The sequence below is a fragment of the Jaculus jaculus genome, chromosome 4, assembly GCF_020740685.1.
Source record: "Jaculus jaculus isolate mJacJac1 chromosome 4, mJacJac1.mat.Y.cur, whole genome shotgun sequence".
Classification (NCBI taxonomy): domain Eukaryota; kingdom Metazoa; phylum Chordata; class Mammalia; order Rodentia; family Dipodidae; genus Jaculus; species Jaculus jaculus.
This window is the reverse complement of record NC_059105.1, coordinates 157,734,309-157,759,227: the sequence shown is the minus strand read 5'-3', so window position 1 is coordinate 157,759,227 and position 24,919 is coordinate 157,734,309. Positions and strand designations below refer to the sequence as shown.

Sequence of the window (24,919 nt, the reverse complement as noted above, 5' to 3'; positions counted from 1 at the left end):
AATAGGTCTAATTTGAAAGTTAATTCTGCTTCATCCTAGCCCAAGAACTGCCCACTCCCCGCAGGCCTCCACACTAGGATTCTGACACCCCACACTACTAGTGTCCTGCAGACCACAACTTATGCCAAGTGAAGCAGCCCCAGGAGTACACACTTGGGAGGTAAGCAGAAGCTTTGCTTCTCAGCTGGTCTGCTGGAAGGGAACTAGCCACCAACCTCTGCTCCTCCACCACTATCAGGATGGAGTCATGTTATATTTACTGCAGCAGCCTTGTAAAGTGAGACTCTGCCAGACATTCATGGGTATAAGGTGAATCTCAGGTGGCATTGTAGGGACAAACAAGGTGACGCCAGAGGACAGTGAGAACCACCAGCAGGATGGAGTTGGGCTTTCATACTCACAGAGGATCTGCTGCGCCTTGTGATGATCGGTCTTGATTGTGCGCTTGGCTGGATTGAGAAAGGCCTGTGAGATCACTGAAACATCTCTGAGGGGATTCATGAAGGCAGTTTTAGAGATGAGTAGATTTCAAGAGTGTAGACCTAGTGAATGTATTAATCCCTTGATGGTGTCATAAAATGATGCATTGTTGAGAGATGATGAAAGGTAGAAAATGGAGCTTAGTGAGGAAATGGGTCACTGAAGATATGTCCTTAGAGATTATATCTTGCCCTAGTTCCTTCCTGTATTTCCCTTTTGTTCTGCTTCCTAACTGCTATGATATGAGCTGTTCTGCACCATGACATCCTAGCTTAGCCATGGTGGACTGCACCCTCTGAAACCATGAGACAAAGTAAATTCTTCCTGTCTTAGTTGGTTCTATCAGGTATTTTGGCCACAGCTATGGAAAAGTAACTACACAGCCTTTAAGGCACACCATTAGATGTCTTATTTCTGCAAAGGAGTGCATTTCCTCCTAGCAATTCCAAAGTGTTCTTGGCCTATCAAAAAACCTGGAGTAAGGCAGTAGACACCTGGATGTCTGGGACAAATAGCCAAGGCAGCCACCAAATGTGGTGACCTTGAATAAGCTGCATCCTCCTCTGGGACTGCTGCCTTAAGTTCTGATGTGTAGCGGTTACAGGTGTAAGCCCCAAGCTCTCTCCAGCTCAAGTATTTTATGCCTTCATGTGTAAAATGATGGTGGTTGCATGCATGATCCTGGAGTCAGACCTAGGTTTAAACCCTAATTTTCTTCCTTTGTGGTGACTTCAAACAGATTATTAAGTCTTTCCAAAGCTGTTTTCTTAATAATAGAATAGGATAATAGCCTATACTGGTGAGTTTCATGTGAGGGATAAAGAAGATAATACTGGGACTGGAGAGGTGGCTTAGCAGTTAAGTGCTTGCCTGTGAAGCCTAAGGACCTTGGTTTGAGGCTTGATGCCCCAGGTGCCACGTAAACCAGAATCACAAGGGGGTGCATGCATCTGGAGTTCGTTTGCAGTGGCTGGAGGCCCTGGAGTGCCCATCCTCTCTCTCTCTCTCTCTCTCTCTCTGTGTGCCTCTTTCTCTGTCTTTCGGTCTGAAATAAATAATAAAAATAAAAAAAAGAAGATAATGCTGTGGAAAATGCTTTTCTAGAGCCTCAGGTGATAGGCACAAGTTAGCTTTCATTAGTGACACTTGAATATGTCTTATTCTTGTCAGACAAGCAGGGTCAAGTTGCAGTTGTTTGGGTCCTCAGTTATTGTCTCTCTAGTTTGAGGTTTTCATGATTTAGGTCTCCAACCCAGATGTGGCTGCTTCTGACACCTGCTTTCTTACTAAACTTCACTATTATTGCCTCCTGCCAAACGGAAGAACAGCTAGCACACAGGCTGTCTTCTCCCTCAAGGCCTTTGCACATGCTGCTCCCTCGACCTGAATTCATCTTTTGTCATTCCCTTTGGTGGCTACTTCTTATAGTTGAGATCTCTGCTTAAATGTCAGCTCCTTGGGTGGCCTGTCCAGACGAAGTTTTATCATAAGTCACTTTAATTCTCTTAAGTACTGTCTTGCGTCCATCTCCTAGGATGTAACTTTTAGGCTCAGGGAACATTGCAGAAGAGGGGTTGTAAAGAACGTAAGAGTCACAGGGCACATAGGCAGACTGTGGGGCACTGTCTTCCCAACATGAATTGACTGAGTCCTCATGATCACACGATGGTTACTGAATCCCTCACAGTATCAGCACAGTTATGAGCCTGCGAACATTGTGACATGGAGGGTGCAGGAGAATAAAAAGACAGCCAGATGACAGAGGAGGGAATACTTTGAAAGAGAGGGGTCCTCAGGAGATAGGAGATGGGGGTGAGAGAACCAGAAAAGATGGATGGACAGAACATGATCAAATTACTGTATGTTCAAATGTTAACATTCTCAATAAGAAAGGAAGAATATGGGGTGGAGTGGCTGAGCATGGAAGGATGAGAGGCCAGTCCAATGTGGGATAGATCTAAGGTTGAGAGAGGCAGGAATAATATGTTGCTCATTTTATGGAGGGAGATGACCACTGTGATGGAGGAGACCCGTGAAGAAGGTTGAAAGAAGAGGTGATATTTGGGTCCAATCTTTGGTCAGATGATCATGGAACTATCCAGAACAAGTCACTAATGTAGCCATGATAGATTCTGGTGAGACATGTGGGCTTTTCTTGGGAAAGGACCTAGGAAGGAGTCCAGGGGGTAGGCACTGGGAAGCCAGAAGGGAGGAAGGGGCACTTGGCCCTAGCCTGGGGTTGTCCCTGATAGGGACGCAGCCCTGCTGTCTAGATATTAGATTGTGACTTGAGGCACTGATAACCTAGTCCTCATCTGCAGCTGAAGCCGTTGAGTCTTGTAATCTGTGAAGCTGGGCTGGGATGGATATGGTAGCTAAGGCAGACAGATGCAAACCAGAGCCAACAGATGAGTCACATAAGGGTGCTAGTGAACACAGGATGGGCTGAAGAGTGAAGGGTTTGGGCCTCCTCCAAGGACATGAGAAAGTACTGTAACACTAGTAACTGCCCTACAAAACCCTTCTGGGGGATTTAATTTCAATTGTGGCCTACCAAATTGTGATCTTTGTTAAGCCTGGGAAGCCACTCTTGAGTGAAGAGGGTCAATTGTCAGCCCTCCTCTTGTGGATCCAGCCAACCTGGAAGAGCCTTCACAAAGGTCATAGATCAGTTTGGTCAAGAGATGCTCTGGAGACATCAGATACCAATGGGACCTAAGAGACCCTGGAGAGATAGCCAAGGTTGGCAAAGAAGTTGAGGCTGCCAGGTGAGATTTATGATGGACAGGAACTAATAATCTCATGATAGTTTGGGAGGAGAGGAGAGCAGATGCACTGGGAGCTCAGTGCCCAGACCCACAGGGAAGCTTCCTTAGGTTGAGCAGCAGGATCCCTGGTTGGTAGAACCAGGGTCAATTCTTCCCTGGGTAGAAATCCTTCCATGCTAGTGTTTGCAACTAGGGGCTGTGCTCTCAGTAAACCATGAGCTGTAGCAAGAAAATATCATTTTCAGTAGAAAATCATGCTTGCTGGTTCCCCTTAGAGATTTTTCTGGGTATACATTATTTTTGCTCCATCTGATATGATTGTGTTGCTTGCTACTTATTAAAGTGTATCCAAATGTGAGATTTAAGCATAGTGAATCTCTATCATTTTAACTCCCACAAACCACACCCAAGAGAGGAAGCAGTATCTGATTCATGAAGATGAGTCCTGGGCCTCATCCCAGAAAAATTTTGATCAGAATATTTAGATAGCATCCCCTGAATAAGCATCCTAGGTGAAAATGAAGTTCACAAAAGTCACAGAGAGAAGCATTGGTGGAAAGTGGGGAACATGCTTGTCTGAGCTAGCACATGCTTGCTGAGTGAGAGCAGCCCAGTGACACTCAATGGACAGAAGAGTAAATGGTCTAGAATCAAGCACAAGAAACGCCTGATTGATCATTCAGTCGTTCAGTGTATACATTTATGACTTCTGCCCCCCCCCCCAGAGCCCCACAGAGTCTTTGAAACATTTCTCAGCTCAGTGTGAAGGAATGTGGTTGGTCAACAGGTTGAGAAGCTGGCTGAGGGGCCCCAGGTTCCAGCTGGGATGTACTGGGAAGGGGAAAGCCCAAGGAGGAAGCAGGAGCCCCCTTCTTGAGGTCAGAAAGGGCAGGAGGTGGGGAAGGACATCCACTCTTTTTTGAAGGTCTGCTCTCCAAACTCCACTTCTCTAGCTCTCTGTCACCACATGCAGTGCAGAGTGCTATCTGTGGAAGTTTGACTTGGGCTAATAAACACTGGTTCAAGGTAAATCACCTAAAGGGAAGGAAGGCCTTTTTCCTTTCCTTTTTTTTTAAACAACCCATAAAGCAGGTTGCTGAAGCTGCCCCCTCTGAGCATGCTGTGAGAATAAAGGAGGCTGGGGAACTAGGTGGAGCCCTGGGAAGTTTCTAGAGTCGTTGTATGGCTGGGGACCGCGAATGCACACAGCCAGCCTCCCCTGACCTTGCTGTTTCTTTTTAACTATCCCGACATCAACTGAAATGACAGAGTCTCGCTGCAATAGGAATTTCAACCCCAGTCTCCACTGTAACTTCCCTGACGCCTTGACTATGGCTCTTAGCAGAACCACTGCAGTTAGCTTCTGTCACTAAGACCTACCTCTGTAGCACTGTGGCATGACACGGGCTGTTCCCGTACCCATGTCTCTTCTTTCCTGCTTCTCACTCACCTCTACATTTTGTCCTCAGTCTCATTTCCTTTTTGCATCTTCTAAACATCAACAGTCGTGCCAGTTCCATTTTTTTTTTTTTTTTTTTGGTTTTTCGAGGGAGGGTCTCACTTTGGTCCAGGCTGACCTGGAATTAACTCTGTAGTCTCAGGGTGGCCTTGAACTCACGGCGATCCTCCTACTTCTGCCTCCCGAGTGCTGGGATTAAAGGCGTGCGCCACCACGCCCGGCACCAGTTCCATTTTTATATTTTTATTTCTATTTATTTATTTGAGAGAGAGAGAGAGAGAGAGAGAGAGAGAGAGAGAGAGAGAGAGACACCTCCAGCTGCTGCAAACAAACTTCAGATACATGTGCTGCCTTGTACACTGGCTTGCATGGGTCCTGGGGAATTGAACCTGGATTCTTTGGCTTTGCAGGCAAGTGCCTTAACTACTAAGCCATCTCTCCAGCCCAATGAGTTCCAGTTTTCACTTTGAAGATGTCTCTTCCCTTCCTCCTCATTTCTTTTGGGTGATTTCACCCACTTCTGTACATATCAGCTCATGTTTGTTCATGAATATACCACTCAACAAATGCAGGAACTGGGTGCCTCCCACATCCCAACTTCCATATTTCTCTTTTAGTCTCCAGACTACATTTCAAGCTGTCTTCAGAATTTCATATAAGTGTGAAATACATCATTCATATTAACATTGCCATTCATATATAATAAAAGTAACTGTTAGGCTTCTTTTTTTGAGTTGAAGAATTTGGAAGCAAATACTTTATTCAAGGCGTGCTTTCAGAAGAAACTCAGAAGGGAGTGAGAGAAGTGGGGTAGTTAAGGGAGGACCACACAAGGATGTGGCTTTGGAAAGGACAGCTGTAGCTTTACTAGGGGCCTGGGCAGGCTCTGTGCCCATATTGCAGTTTGGTCATTTGACCACAATGGAAGCAACCAGGCTTTGGCACACCTGTGTGAGAGAAGCACTGTCCAGCTCTGGACAGTGGAGCAGCAACTGCCTCACTTTCTTGGAAAAATAGCCCCTGCCAACCAAAGGCAGGTTTCCTGAGAAGGTGACAGGTATAACCTGATAGCTACAACATTTGTGGAGCTGAAGATTGGGCACAGTGGTCAATAAAGGGGACCGGGAGGGCTGCCAACCACACCTTCTATAGCAGCTAAGACCTACAGAACAGACTGTGCCTGACACCATTGTGCAACCTTTATATACATGAGCAGACTTAACTTTTAAGGTAGTTAGTACTGTGTATTCACATTTTACAGTGACGGTACTGAAGCCCAGAGAGGTAAAAAACTAACTTACCCAAAGGCTCACAGTAAGTTAATGGTGGAGCTGGGATTCAGACCTAAGCATTTGATACCCACCCCTTTAACTGCTGCCTCTGCTTTCTCAGTGCACTGAGTCTTCCTGCCCATCTGGCACTGGCAGTATAGGGGTTCACATCCTGGCAGTGTCACTTGTCCTTGTGGACTGGAATTTGGAAGAAGGCTAAGAGCCCTTTGGGCAGAAGGTTTTAGGATTTCAGCTCTAGTAGACAGGGGAGAGGAGGAATGTGTGTGAGGAGCATGTACTCCATGTGGACCTCTAGGAGGAAGAAAACAGGGGCCAGAATGGGGCTTCCAAAATCATGGGAACAGCCCTCGCTTATAACTCTCTGCCTCTTACCATGTATGTACCAAGTGAATTACTTAAACTTTCTCAATATGCCATGTTATCTTTTTGGTGGGGGAGGGATGGAGCATCTTTTTGTTTTGGCGTGCCTGTTGTGTGTGTGTGTCCAGAGTATGTGGTGTATTATATGCACTGTATGAATGTGTATATGGAGATGCATGTGTGCCTTGCACATGTGCACAGAGCCAGAGGAGAGCTTCAGGTACCCTCTGCTCTTGCTCATTTACATACTTCCTTGAGATGGGCTCAGGAAGCCCCAGCAATCCTCTAGTTTCCACTCCCTGTGCTCTGGGGTCACAGAAGTGGGTTCTGGTTAGTCAAACTTGAGAAGTCTTAGGCCCTTGTGCTTAAGCAGCAAGCATTCTTAACCGCTGAGCTATATCCGTAGCTTTTGTTTTGCTTTTTTTTCTAAATATATTTTATTTATTTATTTATTTGAGAGAGAAAGAGGGACAGAGTGAGAGAGAGAAAGAAACAATGGGTGCACCAGGGCCTCCAGCCATGGCAAACAAACTCTAGTTGCATGCGTCCCCTTGTGCATCTGGCTTACGTGGGTCCGTCCTGGGGAATGGAACTGGGATCCTTTGGCTTTGCAGGCAAGCACCTTAACTGCTAAGCCATCTCCCCAGCCCTATTTTGCTTTTTAAGACAAATCCTTGTCATGTAGCTTAGGCTACCCTGGAACTCACTATATATGGCAGGGTGGCCTGGAACTCACTCTTGCTTGAGCCTCCTGAGCGCCGGGATTACAGGTATGCACTAACACACTCTGCTCTCTCATTTCTTTTGTTTTGTGATTTTTGAAGTGGCTATAGAATGGAGGTCATCCACTTCTCCCCTCATTGCTAACCCCCAACTTTTTTACCCATACATAGTGGCAGAGTGGTAGGCATAGCATGATACAGGGACCTGAGTATGGGCTTCAAAGATCACAGTCCTACTTTTGAATTTTTGCTTAGTTACTTATTACTGGTCATGTGATGTTATGCATATGTGCTTTAATTTTACCATCTGTTACATGGAGGAAATCACATCTGTTTTACAAGATTATTAAGATGATAAAGTGATGGGCTGGAGAGATGGCTTAGCGTTTAAGGAATTTGCCTGCAAAGCCAAAGGATCCTAGTTTGATTCTCCAGGACCCATGTAAGTCATATGCACAAGGGAGTGCACGAATTTGGAGTTTGTTTGCAGTGGCTGGAGGACCTGGTGCCCATTCATTCTCTCTCTCTTTCTTTCTGTCTGTCTCAAATAAATAGATAAATAAATAAAATATTTAAATTAAAAGATGAATAAATAAAATAATGTATGGCCAGTGCCCATAGTCCATGGCACAGAAGGTTAAAGTTCTTTCACCTCCCTGAGCTATGCGCCTTTCTTGATACCAAAACACCTTGGGATATCAGGATGTGTTCCCACTACGATATCAATTAGATCGGTTCTCAGCATTCAGCCTGGGGTTGCATGCCCCATTTCTTGAGCTTCTTAGTACTTCCTAGTAAATCTTAGTACCTGATTTCTACTTGAAGTTGTTAGGCATTGTTAGTTAATGGTGTGTGACCTGCTGTTGTCTACCACATTTAAATGCTGGGATGGGGAGAGGCAGCTTCTAAGTCTTGGTAGCAACATTGAATAGTTGCTGTTGAGACACAGGTTTCTCATATCAAACTCCAGATGCAACCGTTGTGGGGCATCTGAGAACAGAGAAGCAAGTAAAACGACTGGCATTAAGGGAAGCAAAGTCCACTGTTGCCTTGTGATGCGTGACATAGTTGGATATACAGTGACTGAGACCAGTGGAATTAAATTGTTCTTACTGCAAAAAGTCTTAACACTTTTACTGTGGAAAAAATTGGTAAATGAACTGGTTGCAAGAAAAAATACTTGTGGACCAATCAGGAATATCTGGCAGTCAAAGAAATGCAAATTTAAATAAACTGCAAACTTTTTCTTAAAATAGGTTCAAGATTTAAAAAAAAATCAGTGACTGCTAAGGATACAGTAAGGAAGATGCTTTGTACATTGTTGTGTATGTTGACATAGCTGTTTGTAAAATAGCAACAGTAATTTAAGTAATGGTACAGGCATGAGGCAGACAATGTTTCATTAAATATCACAATTTTGGAGAAGTTTTAGCTATGTGAGAAAACTGAATATTTCAGGAAAAGTAGAACACTGTGTGATCTGAACTCAATGTTCACAAAAAAAAAAAAAAAGATTGAGAGGGAATAGGCCACAGCATTATAAATGCCTACTGTTTGTATCTTTTACAAAGTTTTTTTTGAATATTTTAGCTTTTCTGTAGTTACCAGGTGTTATTTCTTATAATGAGAAAGAGACTGTACTTTAGGCAAAGCTTTTTTTGATTGACCTCCGATAGCAGGGAAGAGAATATTATTTATGGGAGACCTCAGTCATGGTGACAGAGGAGAAGAGGCATCTCATTTTCTCAGGGTTGAAGGATTTGAACTTCTTCCTATGCTAGAGAATTCCCATACCTGGAGAGTGTCTTGCCTAAACAGAAGACTTGTGTAAGTTGTCACATGTGACACTAGCACAAGTCACATGACTTGTAACTGGTTGAGATTTAATAATGAAACCCAAAAGTATTTTCATGTCTTTGTGGGCTTTGGTCTGCCAGTGGTGACCTTGTCACTGTAAGCAACCATTATGTCATGAGCACCACTGAGGGTCAGATAACACATTCAGCAGCTTAAACAAGTGTCCTCTGTGAAAGAGGGGATTAAGTGGAAGACCCTCAAGGAAATAATTCCCCAGTATTTATATAAAAATGTGACTTTGGGCTGGGGAGGTAGATGACTCAGTCACGTGCTTGTCTAACAAGCTTGATCCCCAGTGCTCACATAAAAATGCCAGCTGTGGTGGCACTGGGAAGGTAGAGAGAGGTGGATTCCTGGGGTGTTTTGGCCAGCCAGTCTAGCCTGATGAGTGTCAGGCCAAAGTGAGTCCCTGTCTCAAAAAGAGGGGGGACATGGACTGGAGAGATGGCTTAGTGGTTGGGTGCTTGCCTGTGAAGCCTAAGGACCCCAGTTCGAGGCTTGACTCCCCAGGGTCCATGTTAGCCAGATCACAAAGGGGCACACGCATCTGGAGTTTGTTTGCAGTGGATGGAGGCCCTGGTGTGTCCATTCTCTCTCTCCCTCCCTCCTTCTATCTGCCTCTTTCTCTCTGTCACTCTCAAATAGATAAATAAAAATAAACAAATTTTAAAAAAAGAGGGGGACAGTGTTCCTGAGGATGTCACCTGACATTGACTTCTGACCTTCATGTGCATGAGCACATATGTACATGTGCACCTGCACAGGTATCAACAAACACACATTAATACATATAGGTTAAAAAAAATCAGTGTGAATTAACCAAAGCCTTCTTGATTATAAAATAGGTGGATAGGTTAACAAACCAAAACTAAGAGAAGGAAGATCCTTAATTATAGTACAGATTTTTGAAATATTTTGATAGACAGAGGGAGAAAGAGGCACAGAGAGAGAGAGTGAGAGAGAGAGTGAGAGAATGGGTGCTCCAGGACTTTTCAGGCACTGTAAACAAACTCCAGATGCAACCCTTGTGGTGCATATGCGACATTACATCACTGCGAATCTGGCTGCATGGGACCTGGAGATTCGAACTTGCATTCTTAGGCTTCACAGGTAAGTGCCTTACTGCTAAGCCATCTCTCCAGCCCAGAATTTTGTTTTTTATATTATATTTGAATAATTATAGTCAAGGTTCATGAACTTAAACTTTTGTGCTTGATGAGTCATATAATGTCATCTTGATTCACTTGGTTGGCTTATGCTTTGCTTCTCAAGATGGTCACCTCAGTTGGCCTTGATTTCAAGAGTTATTCCCTCACTGGAACATCCTGAACTGTACAAATGATCAAGTGGAAGCAGGAGGAAGCTGGATAGCATCTACTCTCCAGTCAGCCCCACTCTTGCAATGTTTTAGTGCTCAGCATGACTCAGCAGCCTGAGGTTTTTAAGGTTGACATACAAAATGTATGTAGTTCATCTTAATATAGTGCTGGCAATGGAATGTTTTAATACTTTATATACTATCACTAATCATTTGACAGAAATACCTGGAACCTTTTCTTGGAGAGGATTCTTGTGGTCTACTTTGAGTTCCTCCATGAAGTGTACCTATGCCTTTCACAAACGAAGGTTCAAGGAAGGCTAGGGTTAGGACTTTACATCTCAGGGTTAAGGGACAGCTAAGTCCCTGTCTTCAGAGCTATATCTCAGGGTTAAGAGACAGATGAGTGTCCTTGTCTTCAGAGAGCCTGAATTCAAATGAGGGGGAAACATAGTTGATCTTAGGAAAGAGAGAGACAAAAATTAAGAGAAAAATTTAATGATGAATACCCAGATGATGAAGTTCCCATTTGCTAAGTCCTTAGAGGAGGTAGAATTCTAGAGCCCTTGATCAGATGGGGTCAGTTTAGAAAGGTTTTGGAAACACTATCCTTGTAGCTGATTGGAAGGTGGCCAGAGACCTGGCCTGAGTTGGAAGGGTGGTCCAGGTCAGAGAGAGGCAGGTCTCCTGATGAGTTTTGCCTCTGTGCCTGACCTCTGGCCTCCCCACAGTGAGGACGTTTGCAAACGTGGCTTCACTGTCATCATCGACATGCGGGGCTCCAAGTGGGACCTCATTAAGCCCCTCCTCAAAACGCTGCAGGAAGCCTTTCCAGCTGAGATCCATGTGGCCCTCATCATCAAACCCGACAACTTCTGGCAGAAGCAGAAGACCAACTTTGGCAGCTCCAAATTCATCTTTGAGGTGAGTCCTCCTTTCTGTTCCCCACAGCCTCTCCAGTTACCTCACAGTGTCACCAGCTGAGATTTCAGGATTCCTTGGCCACTTTGACCTTACCAATTAGTCTGGCCAGAAGAGGTTCAGGGCTGGTCTCAAGTGCACAGCTTGATTAGACACTTCTATGTGCTGTTGTGAGAGTGTACATTGGCATAACTTTCTGATGGCAGTTTTGCAATTTGTATTAAAACTTTGTTGATGCAAAAACACAGCTCTCACCTAAAAGATAAGACTATCTCACTATCATAAAAGATAGTGACTATGGCTCAGGAACACAGATTAAGGCTATCCCACATACCATGTTCCAATGTGGTAGCAATTGTATGAAGTTTGTATGGTAACTGAACAGAGAAGTTAATAAACTAAGACACTTTTAAGATTATATTAGTGGGAATATCAGATGGATGGTTTACAAACAGGCAGGGAGGTCTTGCTATAGGCCTCACATGTTATCTGACCATGTTCTAAGCTTTTGGGTTGTTGGAAGCTAGGGGTCTGTTTATACACTACAAAAAAAAAAACTGTGTTTGGTAGTCACAAGCATGATAGGTCAAACGTGGAGGTGGGAAATAAATAGCTATTTTTATTTTTGTTTATTTGAGACACAGAGGGGGAGAGAAAAACTGGGTGTGCCAGGGCCTCTAGCCACTGCAAGTGAACTCCAGATGCATGTGCCACCTTGTGCATTTGACTTACATGGGACCTGGAGAATTGAACCTGGATCCTTAGGCTTCGCAGGCAAGTGCCTTAACCACTAAGCCATCTCTCCAGCCCAATAAATGACTATTAAGGGAGCTAAGAGAGGGGCTAGGGAAATGGCTCAGTTGGTCAAATGCTTGCCACACAAGAATGAGGACTTGAGTTTATTTCCCTATACTACATAAAAAGCAAGGTGCAGTGGTGCATGCCTGTAATCCAGGTGCTGAGGAGGTAGAGAAAAGAGGATCTTTGGGACTTTTTAGCCAGGTAGTCTAGGCTCATTGCTGAGCTCCAAGTTCAAAAAATGATGGAGAGTGATTAACGAAGATATCTGTGCCCACACACACAAACATGCATATGCATACTACATACATAGACCACACACATATCCATGCATACAAAAAAAAAAAAAAGATAACCCAGGATAATTTGTCTCTAGACCAGTAAGATCCACCTTGTGCTGGCATAAGGGGATCACAGGTATCCTAATCTGTCAGTCAGCCCTGTAGAATCTTTAACCCTGAGAAGGCTCTTTTTTACCCCCTGGGAACTTCAGTTTACCTATTAGGAGTATCCATTTATCTAGTAATTCTCAAGAAAACCATTCTTGTAAAAAAAAAAAAAAACAATAAAAAAAAGGGCAAAGCTAATTAACATTACAAATAAAAATGTGAGCCAGGTGTGGTGGCGCATGCCTTTAATCGCAGCCTTTGGGAGGTAGAAGTAGGAAGATCACTGTGAGTTTGAGGCCACCCTAAGACTACAGAGTGAATTCCAGGGCTACAGCAAGACCTTACCTCAAAAAAAAAAAAAAAAAAAAAAGAAAGAAAGAAAGAAAAAGAAAAATGGGGGCTGGGGAGATGGCTCAGCAGTTAAGGCATTTCCCTGCAAAGCCAAAGGACCCAGGTTTGATTCCTCAGGACCCATGTAAGCCAGATGTGTCTGGTGTTCATTTGCAGTGGCTGCAGGCCCTGGAGCACCTAATCTCTTCCTCCCTCCCTCTCTTTCTCTCTTCTTCTTTTTTCTTCCCTCTCTCAAATAAAAATATAAATTTAAAAAATGTGCATAAGAACATTTATTAACAGTAGTTTTGCATACATACACAGAAATATATGTAATACATTAATATGATACATGCATATATTTGTTGCTTACTAACTACCCATTAATTTTTGTGACCTTAATACATAAATATTATAAAGCCATTAAAATCTTATTTGGGAAATAATCACAAAATGTTCATCATGTATTGTTTTAAACAAGCAGCTCATAAAACATGTAGACAGAGTCATCTGGAGTAGGCTTTGTGTGTGTGATTGTAAGCATGCTTGTGCCAGGACGAGCACGTACTGGTCCTCAACCTTCACTTTTTTTGAGGCAGGTTGTCTCATTGTTCACTGCTCTGTTCATCAGGTTAGCTGGCCCATGTGCTTCTGAGCGATTCTCCTGTCTTCCTTTTTTCTCTGGGAGCACTGGGGTTGCAGATGCTGGCAGTACTGAATTGTGCTTGCTTTACATGGGGTCTGGGATCTGAACTCGGCTACTCACACGTGCTTTGTCCACTGAACTTTCTCCCCAACACTGGAGTTTGCTTTTCAAGTCTATAAGGAAAGGATAAAGAAAGACAGAAACATTTGCAGTGGTTTATTCAAGGTGACTGAAAAATGAATGATTTTTATTTATTTTTATTATTCCTATTTTTCCACTTTCTTTCAAGGATGATATGTGACTTTTATAATCAAGGGAAACATGTTGTTTTTCTAACTAAATTTTTCAGAGGGCATAATGAGTCTCTTGAGAATTTTAGTGATGACACATAAGATGAAAATCAGTAATTTTAATCTTTGTCCAAGCCAAATTTAAGCTGTTCCCCCTTTGACAGAATTCTGTTCCTCATCTGCAAAAGGATGAAGGGTGTGTGTGTGTGTGTGTGTGTGTGTGTGTGTGTGTGTGTGTGTTGTAAATTCAGAGCTACACTTAATCTTTTAGCAGCTTTCCAGTCTAGACTGGTCCCCTGGGGGCAGGAGTGCCTGGAAGGGGAGGGGAGCATTGGTCCAGGTTTGCTACAGTTTGAGCACAAACGGTCTGATCACTTGGACCTAGGAAGTTCTCACTCTCTGTTAATAGCCTGAGAAAAACAGTTAACTATCATCATAGTCTCTTAGGACATAACCCAATCTAGGAATTCTATAAACACTTTTGGTATTTTCAGTTTGTTTATATTAGTGGCGGTGACAACAAGCCTGTAAATTTTTAAGCTGAAGGGACTAAAAAGTATATTCCCAAGAAATCTTCAGTAGCTGCCCTGCCTATCTCAAGGCTCTTTTTTAAGTTGAGCAAGTTTGTCTCTGCCTCCTAAACAAGACAGACAGCTGGAAGCCTCCCCTCTGTGAAAGAACTGTCTTTTAAAGAAATCAGCTCACGGGACTCTAGCTGCAGGCTGAGGCAACAGGTGAGACAGGGAGAAGCACTCAGGTTGTTCTTTGGCAGTTTTCTTAGCGAATGGCTTTTTAAGTTGTAAACGTGGGGACTTCTTGGAGGTGGTCAGCCTAGCCACATTGGAAGGGAAAAGTGCTTCTGGATGAGTATTCTCAAAGCTTAATACACATAGATCCCTGGAAGCCAGAAAATGCAGAATCGAATTCCATGCAGTAGTTATTTTCTCATTGCTGGGACAAAACATCCAACCAGACCCAGCTTATGGGAGGAAAAGGTTTACTTCTGCTCACAGCTTCAAGGGGAAGTTTTGTCATGGTGGGGAAAGCGCAGTAGGAGCAGACACATATCTTGATATGTAAGCTTGAAGGCAGCAGCAAGAGCATTGGCACAGGGGCTGGACTATAACATTTCAAGCCCTGCCCCCAATGACACATCTCCTCTAGCAGGGCTGCACCTCCCAGAGGCCCAACAATTTTCCCAAATTGGCACCAGCTAGTGACCACGTATTCAAAACGCATGAGTCTATGGGGAACATTTCATTGAAACCATCACCCTTCAGGTCTCAGACAGCCCTGAAATTTGGTCTTCTGGCCAGTTCTTAGGTGACATCAATTCTGCTGGTCCAAAGGCTATGCTTTGGGCTGCCAGGGCTTAGAATTGTAGGGGCTGTGCCTCTGCTTACACCTGAGAAGCTTTGCCCATGCCTGAGTTGTGTTCTAACTAAATCAGATTTTGTTTGTTTCTTCACATTCCTCACGTACACAGGTACACAGTTCATGTACCTGCCTTTCTGTGGCAGCTCCCTCCTATGTCTTAGGACAGAGGTGGAGAGGAGGGGAGATAAGGTGATATTCAGAAAACAACAAGATACTGGGGCAGCCTGTTCTTACAGGTTCATGTAATGATGACCACCCTCTGGCCTCAGGCCTCCATAGTAAGCAGTGGTGGCAATGGAGCATGTATTCCGTGCCTGGCATCCTATTTACTTAGCAAGTATTATAAGAAAGGTAGTATAGGTTGGGAATCCCTTGTCAGAAATGCTTGGGACTGAAAGTATTTTAGATTTCAGAGATTTTCAGATTTTGGAATATTTGCATAAGACTTTATTGGTTGAGTAGTTCTGATCCAAAGCTCTGAGATCCAAAATGCTCCAAAATACATTATAGAGTTCAGATTTTTGGATGAGGGATTGCAATCTGTTTTATCTCCATTATACAGAAAAGAAGATTGGGGCCCTGAGAATGTAGCTTACCCAAATTATGCAATTAGTAAGCATAAGAGAGGTCCCAAACCCAAACATGTCCTTCACAGCCTGTTCTTCAGAGAGGAGAGCTAAGCCCAAGGCCCTGGAGGAAGTACAATGTTTTCTGTCAAGTGGGACATTGCCTGTACTCTTGCTTGTTGGAGCTGCTTAGTTCCTGGAGACAGACATTCTCCACTAAGAACCTGTGGGGACCTCACAGAGATAGTGGAGGGTCCAAAATCCCTGGTGCTCAACCCTGGTTCTGTTCAACGTACTATAGAACGAGGAAAGACTGGGAGCTGAGCTGGCAGCAGCTCGGCCTGCCCAAGAAGACAATCTGTGAAACCTTTCCTGCCCAAGAACTGGCCCACCTTACCTAATCTACCCATGATGATACTCTGTCCACAGCCTTGGGTGTGTTACAGCTGTAAAAATGTCCACTGTCAGATGCTGACAAGTTTTTCTTCTAGCCTCTGTATTTATCCTCTGAAACCTGCTTGGGCTGGGGAAGAGGAGAGATTAATAGGGACATGAAGGTAGTCTTTCCTCGAGTGTCAGGTGGGCAGGTGGAGAGATTTGTTAAAGTGGTCAGTGATCCATTGGATCTGCTGATCCTGCTGGTTTATGGCTCCTGAGCAATGGATCCCAAGGCTCCTGCTCACCCTTTCCAAGGTATGCTAGGGCTCTTCCCCTGTGGACTTAGACTTTCCCCTCTGCACCAATGTGTCCTGCCCCTGCCACCCGGTATCACCATTTTCTTTTTCTGTCTGCCCCTCCCAGACAAGTATGGTGTCCGTGGAGGGGCTTACAAAGCTGGTGGACCCCTCCCAGCTAACGGAGGAATTTGACGGCTCTCTGGATTACAACCACGAGGAGTGGATCGAGCTGCGGCTCTCCCTGGAGGAGTTCTTCAACAGTGCAGTGCACCTGCTCTCGCGCCTAGAGGACCTGCAGGAGATGCTAGCCAGGAAAGAGTTCCCCGTGGATGTGGAGGGCTCTCGGCGGCTAATCGATGAACACACGCAGCTCAAGAAAAAGGTGCTGAAGGCCCCCGTGGAGGAGCTGGACCGAGAGGGGCAGCGGTTGCTGCAGTGCATCCGCTGCAGTGATGGCTTCTCAGGGCGCAACTGCATCCCAGGGAGTGCTGACTTCCAGAGCCTCGTACCCAAGATCACCAGCCTCTTGGACAAGCTGCACTCCACTCGGCAGCATCTGCACCAGATGTGGCACGTGCGCAAGCTCAAGCTGGACCAGTGCTTCCAGCTGAGGCTCTTTGAGCAGGATGCTGAGAAGGTAGGGAGGGAGAAGGCCGCATTTAAGCTGTAGCAGGGTGGGCACAGCTCTTTAGGGAAACTGATGGAAGTTGCTAATCCAATTCTCTGGTTGTAGACATTTGGTTGAAATCTTTTTAAAATGTATCTAATGATTTTAGCTAGTATATCCAATCTTGTATGTGGCCATTATTACTAATTATATTCTTTTCTTTCTTTCTTTCTTTTTGAGGTAGGGTCTCATTTTAGCCCAGGCTGACCTGGAATTCACTCTGTAGTCTCAGGGTGGCCTTGAACTCACAGCAATGCTCCCACGTTCTGGGATTAAAGGTGTGCACCACCATGCCCAGCTCCTTCCTTCTTTCCTTCCTTCCTTCCTTCTTTCCTTCCTTCCTTCTTTCCTCCCTCCCTCCCTCCCTCCCTCCCTTCCTCCCTCCCTCCCTTCCTTCCTTCCGAGAATTGTTGCACCGGGCCTCCATCTACTGCAGTCAAACTCCAGACGCATGTGCCGTCTTGTGCACATGTGTGACCTTGTACGCTTGCATCACCTGTGTGTCTGGCTTACATGGGATCTGGAGAGTAGAACATGGGGCCTTAGGCTTGGCAGGCAAGTGCCTTAACCACTGAGCCATCTTTCCAGCACTGTATTGTATTTATTGTGTGCTAGCCTCTATTCTAAGCACTGTGTGTAGGTTAACTTACTAGAATCCTCTTAAGAGGTAGGTAAACTATAAGTATCCCCTTTTGTAGATGAAGAAACTGAATAGTTAGTTTGCCAAACTAGGGAGTGTAATCTGGCTTCAGAGTCCATGCTTGTACCAGTACTGCTAGACACAGGCCCTCTTTGTGCCTGTGATAGCTGAGTGTAGCTGCCAATAGCCAAAGCAGGAGTGCTATCAGGAGCCGTCATTACATTAACTAGTGACTGCTGTCCTGTCGTGGGCTTTACTGTTGAAGTGTTTCAAGTATGGAGTCATAGTTAATCTGTACCATCCTTCTGTCCCTGTGAGGTAGGTGGTGGTGTCTGTCTTGATACATGAAGAAGCTGATGCACTTTGATCTTGACAGATTTGACACGTGAATACAGATTTATTTTTGTTTGTTTCCAAGGCTCTCCTTGCCATACCACTTCTTTCTGGAGCACTTTCTCAAATAAGATAACATTTTCCCAGAAGTGCCTTCCTTCCTTCCTTTATTATTTTTTTTTGTATGTGCATATGTGTAGCATGTGTGGTGTGAGGTGTGGTACAAGCACATGTATGTACAGATGCAGTGCCTCATGCGTTTATGGAAGCCAGAAGAGACTATTGGGTGTCCCCCTCCATTGCTCATCTGGATGTTTCCGTTAGATGGAGACCCTCAATTATTCCAGAGTTTGCCACTTTTGAAGAACTCTAGCCAATCTTTCTTCTCTCCTCCCCACAGGACAGAATTTTAGACACACATGGTTATGCTCAGCTATTTACACGGGCTCTGGGAAATCAAACTCAATCCCTCATGCTTGTGTAGGAAGCGCTGTTCATTACTATCCCCCAGCAGTACGTTCTTCAAAGCTTTCTCCTTACCATGCCAATGTAAGATATGAGAATGAGAAAAGGAAACAAATGCATGTAAGACCTCTGCTGGGAACACAAAAGTGTTTTCCAGACTCTCTTTGAGCTGGGGAGAGGGTGGCAGGTACAGAAGAGTTTGCTCCTAGCTGTCCTTTAAGAAGAGTAAAACACGTTCCCTCTGTCCCCCTCCTGTCAGTTATCTAGGTGTATCTTAAATTTAAATGCACCATGCTATTCTGGGAACAGCATGGCATCTCTCAGAAATCTATGGATATTACACAGTGTCTAATTCAGAAGTTTTGTGTCTTTTAAGAGCCCATGGTGAAAATATCCTAGGTCATTTAAAGTGATAAAATCAAGATCTAGAACTTTCCAGATAATCATGATTCTAATTGATGTTTAACAGCAAGAAAGCTTGCCGTGAAATTAATAGTTTTATTTCTAAGATCCAAGCTTATGCTGATTCTGGTTTCTCTGGGTAAATTTTCCGATATTTTGTAGTCATGAAATCAATATATAGTTTTTAAAGAGTACTAGTATCTACAACAGAACTTTTGGGCTTTGGGGGCAAGTTTTTGGAATTAACGTGTCAAGGAATCTCCCTGGCATCAGGTCTCTGTGTCCAGTGGTCTGGTAGTACAGCTCCAACCCTGGCCTGTTTACATTCCAGACTCCCCACACCGCTCACCGAGTAGTCAGAAACCAGACCAGGAGCCAATTCTAGGGAGGATTGGAACACTTTCTTTCTCCTTAAGATCGCTTCTGCTCTGGAGCAGGGAATCTGTTTTGCAGCATAGCATGGGTGGCTATGTCAGTCAGCCAGCGGCAGGAGGGGACCGGGACTTACATCTGCCTGGATGTGCCTTAGAAATCTTTCAGAGTACATGTAACTCGAGGCTATGAGAAGCCAACTTTAGAAACACATGAAACAGCATACCATGTCCTTGTCCTTGGAAGACCTTTTATAGCCAGCCACATTCCATTCAACTGGGCAGTGAGTGTTTTCAGTCGTCTATACCCTCAGCTCACAATCACAGTATAATGTCATTCCCGTTTCACAGATGAGTAACTGGAAACTCAGAGGTATAATGGCTTGCCCAAGGTCATACCACTGACCAGAAAGGGTCAGTATTTTGGTCAGCTTCCAAAGCCCATCCCAGCTCTTAGCTAGGAGCCCTGCTTTCCCACTGTTCTCAGGGCCTGTCTCATGCTGACACAGAAAACCACCTGTTAGTTCCCCTGGCCAATGTTTTTATGACGCTAGAGAAAAATCTCCAATTCCACATTTTGTTTGTTTGTTTGTTTGAGGTAGGGTCTCACTGTAGCCCAGGGTGACCTGAAATTCACTATGTAGTCTCACGCTGAATCTCCTACCTCTGCCTCCTGAGTGCTGGGATTAATGGTGTGTGCCACCACACCCAGCCAGTCCCACCTTTTAATACCCTACTCTTCAGCAGGGACTTAGTCTTTCTGAGCAAGGACCTCTGGTTTGGTAAGGCATGGGTTTCTCACGATAATATTTGTAAGTATATAAAACATACATAGACTTAGAAATAAATCTTTAAAATAAACATATTAAAAATTTTAATAACAACATATGTACTTTTTTTGAGGTGCATTCTTGTTCTAGCCCAGGCTGGCCTGGAATTCACTGTGTAATCTCAGGGTGGCCTTGAACTCACAGTGATCCTCCTACGTCTGCCTCTCCAATTCTGGGATTAAAGGCGTGTGCTACCATGCCCAGCTTCAAATATTTTTTTTAAGACAAGGTCTCACTCTGGCCTAGGCAGACCCCTCAAGCCAATCTTCCTACCTCAGCCTCCCAAGTACTTCTTTATTAATATGTCAGATAATAAAATCTACTTGAATCCTAATAACTACCATAATTTTGAAACACTGATAAACATCAATGGTATTTAAGGGAAGTAACTCTGACATGATATGAAAATGGATGTGTTTCTACTGGTATGGAAGACACTGGTTTAGCTAACACCAGGGTAGTTTGTTGTCTCTGTTCATAATAGAAGGGAATGCTTCATTTCAGCTCAAGGTTACTGAAAATAAAGATACTTTTCTCCTGCCTACGTATACAATTCATGTTCTATGGTGTGCTTATACCTAAAGAGGAGAGGGTGTGCATTTATGTGTATATACATATGTATGTGCATGTGTTGATAAAGAGGGTTGTGGGAGAGAGAGAGAATATTTAAAAAAAAAAAAAACCAGAGGGAGTGTGAAGGCTGATGAGAAGAGAGCAGCCGAGAATATTTAAACATTGAGTCAGAGGTGAAAATGCTGCTCAAGCTTGACCCAGCTGCCACAGGAAAAATGCTGGGTGTAGAGTTGGGGAGAAAAACTGTCCTTTTAGGTTGCTTCCAGATTAATTTAGAAGATGTGTTCAGAGCTAAGTGTTGCAGCCTTTGACTTACTTGGTGTTTTTTTGGAAAGGGGTCAGGTAAGTGATGGCTTGGGTTAAGGGCTGTGTGCACAGATCCACATCTAAACAAGAGTGCGAGCAGCAACTCGGCCTCCTGTGAGACCTCGAACTCCAAGTCTGGGAAGCTGCTGGCAGTCAGCGGAATTCCAGGATTGCTCCTCTTCTATTTTTGTAATGGGGTGGGCACAGATTCTCCCCTCTGGTCTTGTGGAGTGACATCTTGACTACAGACTTACGTAATGGTCTGTTGGCTCCCCACTTGCCAACTTGAGTAGTGAGGCTACTTCTTACCACCACCATCCCTGACCTCAGGGATGAGCCCCTGCATTCCATGGCTTAGTAGGATGAAAGAGCCATGATCTCTCCCAACAGAGAGCATGGACTCTGTCCTGCCACCCATTCATTTACTGATGAGTGTTGATCAGGTGTCCTGCGCACCAACATGCTACTTGAGTAGACATATATAGTCCAGAATTTCTGTCCAACAGTAAGTGCTTCACCATGTAGTAAAAGAAGCAGACTCACCACCCCCTCCCTCCCTCCCTCCCTCCCTCCCTCCCTCCCTCCCTCCCTCCCTCCCTCCCTCCCTCCCTTCCTCTCTCTTCCTCCTTCCCCCCTCCCCCCTTCCCAATGTGAGGTTGGATGGATACATGACAAAGCATATACTTAAATTAAGCAGTCTGGTGAGAGCTTGGATAGGAACAGACATCCGAAGCCAACAACATGATCAAGGTCATAGGCATCACCATTCTCCAAATGCTACCTTTCTCTCTTTGTATTAACTCTCACTTACTGAATGTCTTCTGTGTTCCCTGCATTTCCCTAAGCACTGCTTCTGTGTTTGGGGGTTCCCAGGGAATAGGGAACGTATTAGTTCCTTTTCTCATTGCTGTGGAAAAAAAAAAAAAAAAAAAAAGGAAAGAGACTGACAAGAATCAACCTAGAGAGAGGAAGAGTTTATTTCTGCTTCCAGGGGATTCAGTTCATTATAAAGCAGCTGGTTGCATTCATCCCACTGTCAGGAAACAGAGAATGATGAATGCTTGTGTTTGCCTCACTTTTTCTTTCTGAATTCAGTCTGCAACCCCAGCCCATGGAATGTGACACCCACACTTAGGGTGGCTCTTCCTATCTCAGTTTATCTTATCTAGAACATACCTCACAGACCTGACCAGAGATTTGTTTCCTAGATAATCCTAGATCCTGTCAAGTTGATTATCTTAATCACCATAAGTTGGCTACTTGTCAGCTTTACATGCAAATATATCAGTTTCAAGCCATAACTTTCCACTCCTTATTCCCATAAGGTCTTAGCCACCTTACAATGCAGAGTGCATTCCATCCAACTTCAGAAGTCCCCATCGTCTCTCTTAGTCCCAACACTGTTCAAAGCACAAATGTAAAGTCTTTTCTAAGATTCAGGCAGTCTCTTAACTGTCATCCCCGTAACATCAAAACACAAGTTAACACATTTCCAGTATAGAACGGCACAGTGAACATTCCCATTTCCATACAAGCATAGTAAGACAAGGCTGTCTAAAGCAAGTCCAAAAGCAAGCAGGACAACAACCAACTTCTGCAGCTCCATGTCTGGTATTTGAGGATCATGATGGAATCATGTGGGCCACAAAAGGCTTGGGTAGGCCCTTGCCTCCAGCTCTTCAGTCTGTAGCACATACAGCCTCTCCCTTGAGCTAGCAGCCACTCTGTGCCTGCAGCTTTCTTTGACAAATGTCCCATAGTTCTGGCATCACCAAGTATTGGGGTCTGCGCTGCAACTTTGCTTCTCCTACACAGCTCCATTGCAGTGCTTTCAAGGCCCTCCTTGCTAGGACTCTGATCCTGCTACATATTGCCTGGTCTCAGTGGTTCTCTTAGAACTGTGATATAAGACTTCATGTCTCTCTAAATCTAGCATCTTTCATTCTTCCAAAATAGTACCAGGTGTGAATGATGCTGCCAGGTTCTATTGCCAGTTTGCGGTAGGGCCTGGTCCCTGTGGACCTCAGTTTCATCAGCCTCTCTTTGTATGCCTTCTAGGCTGACCCTGGGGAAACACTTCTCTAGGCAATTGTGTTTGAGAGAACTCCTTCAGTTTAGACTCTGATCTTTCAAATGAATTTGGATTTTAGAAGATGGAGCCTCTGATGGCTGAGATCTTGCCCTTCAGGTGCTTTTCCTAATGTTGCAGTGCAGTGCAGGAGACTTCTCCCCAGTGGCACTAATATCGTTAACAATTCCAGTTGTTTTCTCAGTACTACCCTTGCTTGTAATTCTCAAGTCTGTCTTTTACCCTCAAAACAGCACACTTTTCATATTTTTGCATCACTCATTGCTTCCCCTCAGTGGATCTGGATATGAGCACTAAGCAGTAATGATGGCACAGCCTGGATACTGTACTGTCTTGAGATTTCATGTGCAGAACAATTTAGCCAGCTACTTGTGGATTCAGCCTCATCTGAATTCCCAAGACACTTCCGATTGTTTGTGAGAATATCACATGAACTGCCTGTATTCCAGTTTCCCAACTCATCTCTTGTTCTTACTGGAACCTCATGAGCCAGATCTCCACTGTCTTCATTTTTCTGGGCATTCAGTTTTACCAAACTCCTACAACAATGGCACATTAGCCTTTATTTACAGCATTATAGGGCTTTTTGTAGTCCAAAGTTCTAAACTCTTTTACAGTCCTCCCATTAACCCAGTTCTAAAGGCCCATAAGCCACATGGTCAGTAGTGCCCCCACTCCTGGTACCACCTTTATGATTTAGTTGCTTTTCTTCTTGCTGTCATGAAGTACCTGACAAGAAGCACCTTAGGGGAGGAGCAGTGTATTTTGGCTTGCTACTCAAGGGGATACAGTCCATCATGATGAGGAAGGCATGGCAGTAGGATCATAAAACAGCTGATCTCATTCAGTCTGCAGTCAGGAAGTAGTGAGTGATGAATGCGTATGCTCAGCCCAGGAAATGCTGCCACTCACAGTAAGGGTGGGTCTTCCCATCTCAATTTAGTCATTAATAGAAGTAGACTCACTGCTTTCAGAAGAAAGAATAGGGCTTGTTTCCCAGTGGAGGATCTTCCTTACACTCCCCCTTCCCAGGGGACTGGAGTATCATTTAGTATGAAGTCATCTTAAGTTTAAAAGCCTACCTACCTCACACTGTAAAAGCCTTAGCTTTGTCATCAGATGGCAGCCATTGTCACCTCATGATGTCCCCTACATGCTGATATCCAAGAGAAGATCAGAAAATCTTAACACTGCTCTACCACCCGCCTTCTGACCTAGAGAAGGCACTCCCCTTCCCTTCTTTGGAAGAAAGGAGCATACAACTAGACTTAAGTAATTGGAAAACCATGACAGCTTATTTCTTAATCAAGAGGCTATCTTGATGCCTTTTCAGGAGGCCCAGTTCTTATTTTGCCCACAGCTGTTCTGGGAAGAAAGTGGATATTATTGATCCCTGCAGGAGAATTCCCAAACAGTGAACAGCGTGACCTAGGAGCATTCCCAGTATTGGAATCTGGCTGTTTATTGGTTTATGCAACACATAGTATTTGTTCCGTGTGTAAAATGTGCTTTGGAAGTGCCCAAAGCAATACATGACCTTCATCTCTCATATGGCCAAGGAATCTACCCCAATTGTGAATCTCACATTTGCTTTAGGTACTCCGAGAAGAATATAGGCCCAGTGGCTGCCTGTTCTTGCCCTTACATGCCACCTATGGGAAAATTCTCATTGAAAAACCCAGTTTTCAAACACCTTATTTGTATTTATTCTTGTGTGGTTAAATCCTACTCATATCTGTGGGGCTATGTCAGTGCAGAAACAAAGGGGTGATATGGGGCATTTAGGAGTTGTCTTGGGGTGCCATTTCCCAGCTGAGACACTTTAAGCACATTGTAAACCTCTGACACCTAATTATATTGCCAATAAAGCACAGATAAAGAATTGAGGTTCATCCATATTTGCTCATTTTGGTAAAAACAAAACCACCACCACAACAACAACAACAACAAAACAGAAGGAGGAATACCTAAATGATAAAAGGGACTTGTGAGT

At 44.3% G+C, this 24,919-nt stretch overlaps 1 protein-coding gene across 17 annotated transcripts in view; it reads left to right on the top strand.

Annotated features, from left to right (window-relative positions):
- The window catches only part of Kalrn (kalirin RhoGEF kinase), a 724,529-nt gene that overhangs the window by 223,142 nt on the left and 476,468 nt on the right, over positions 1 to 24,919 (top strand). For all 17 annotated transcript variants that reach the window (XM_045147196.1, XM_045147195.1, XM_045147193.1 and 14 more), the window contains exons 4-5: positions 10,988 to 11,180; positions 16,375 to 16,887. In XM_045147196.1, the coding sequence (XP_045003131.1) occupies positions 10,988 to 11,180; positions 16,375 to 16,887 (706 nt within the window). The remainder of the gene's footprint in view (positions 1 to 10,987; positions 11,181 to 16,374; positions 16,888 to 24,919) is intronic.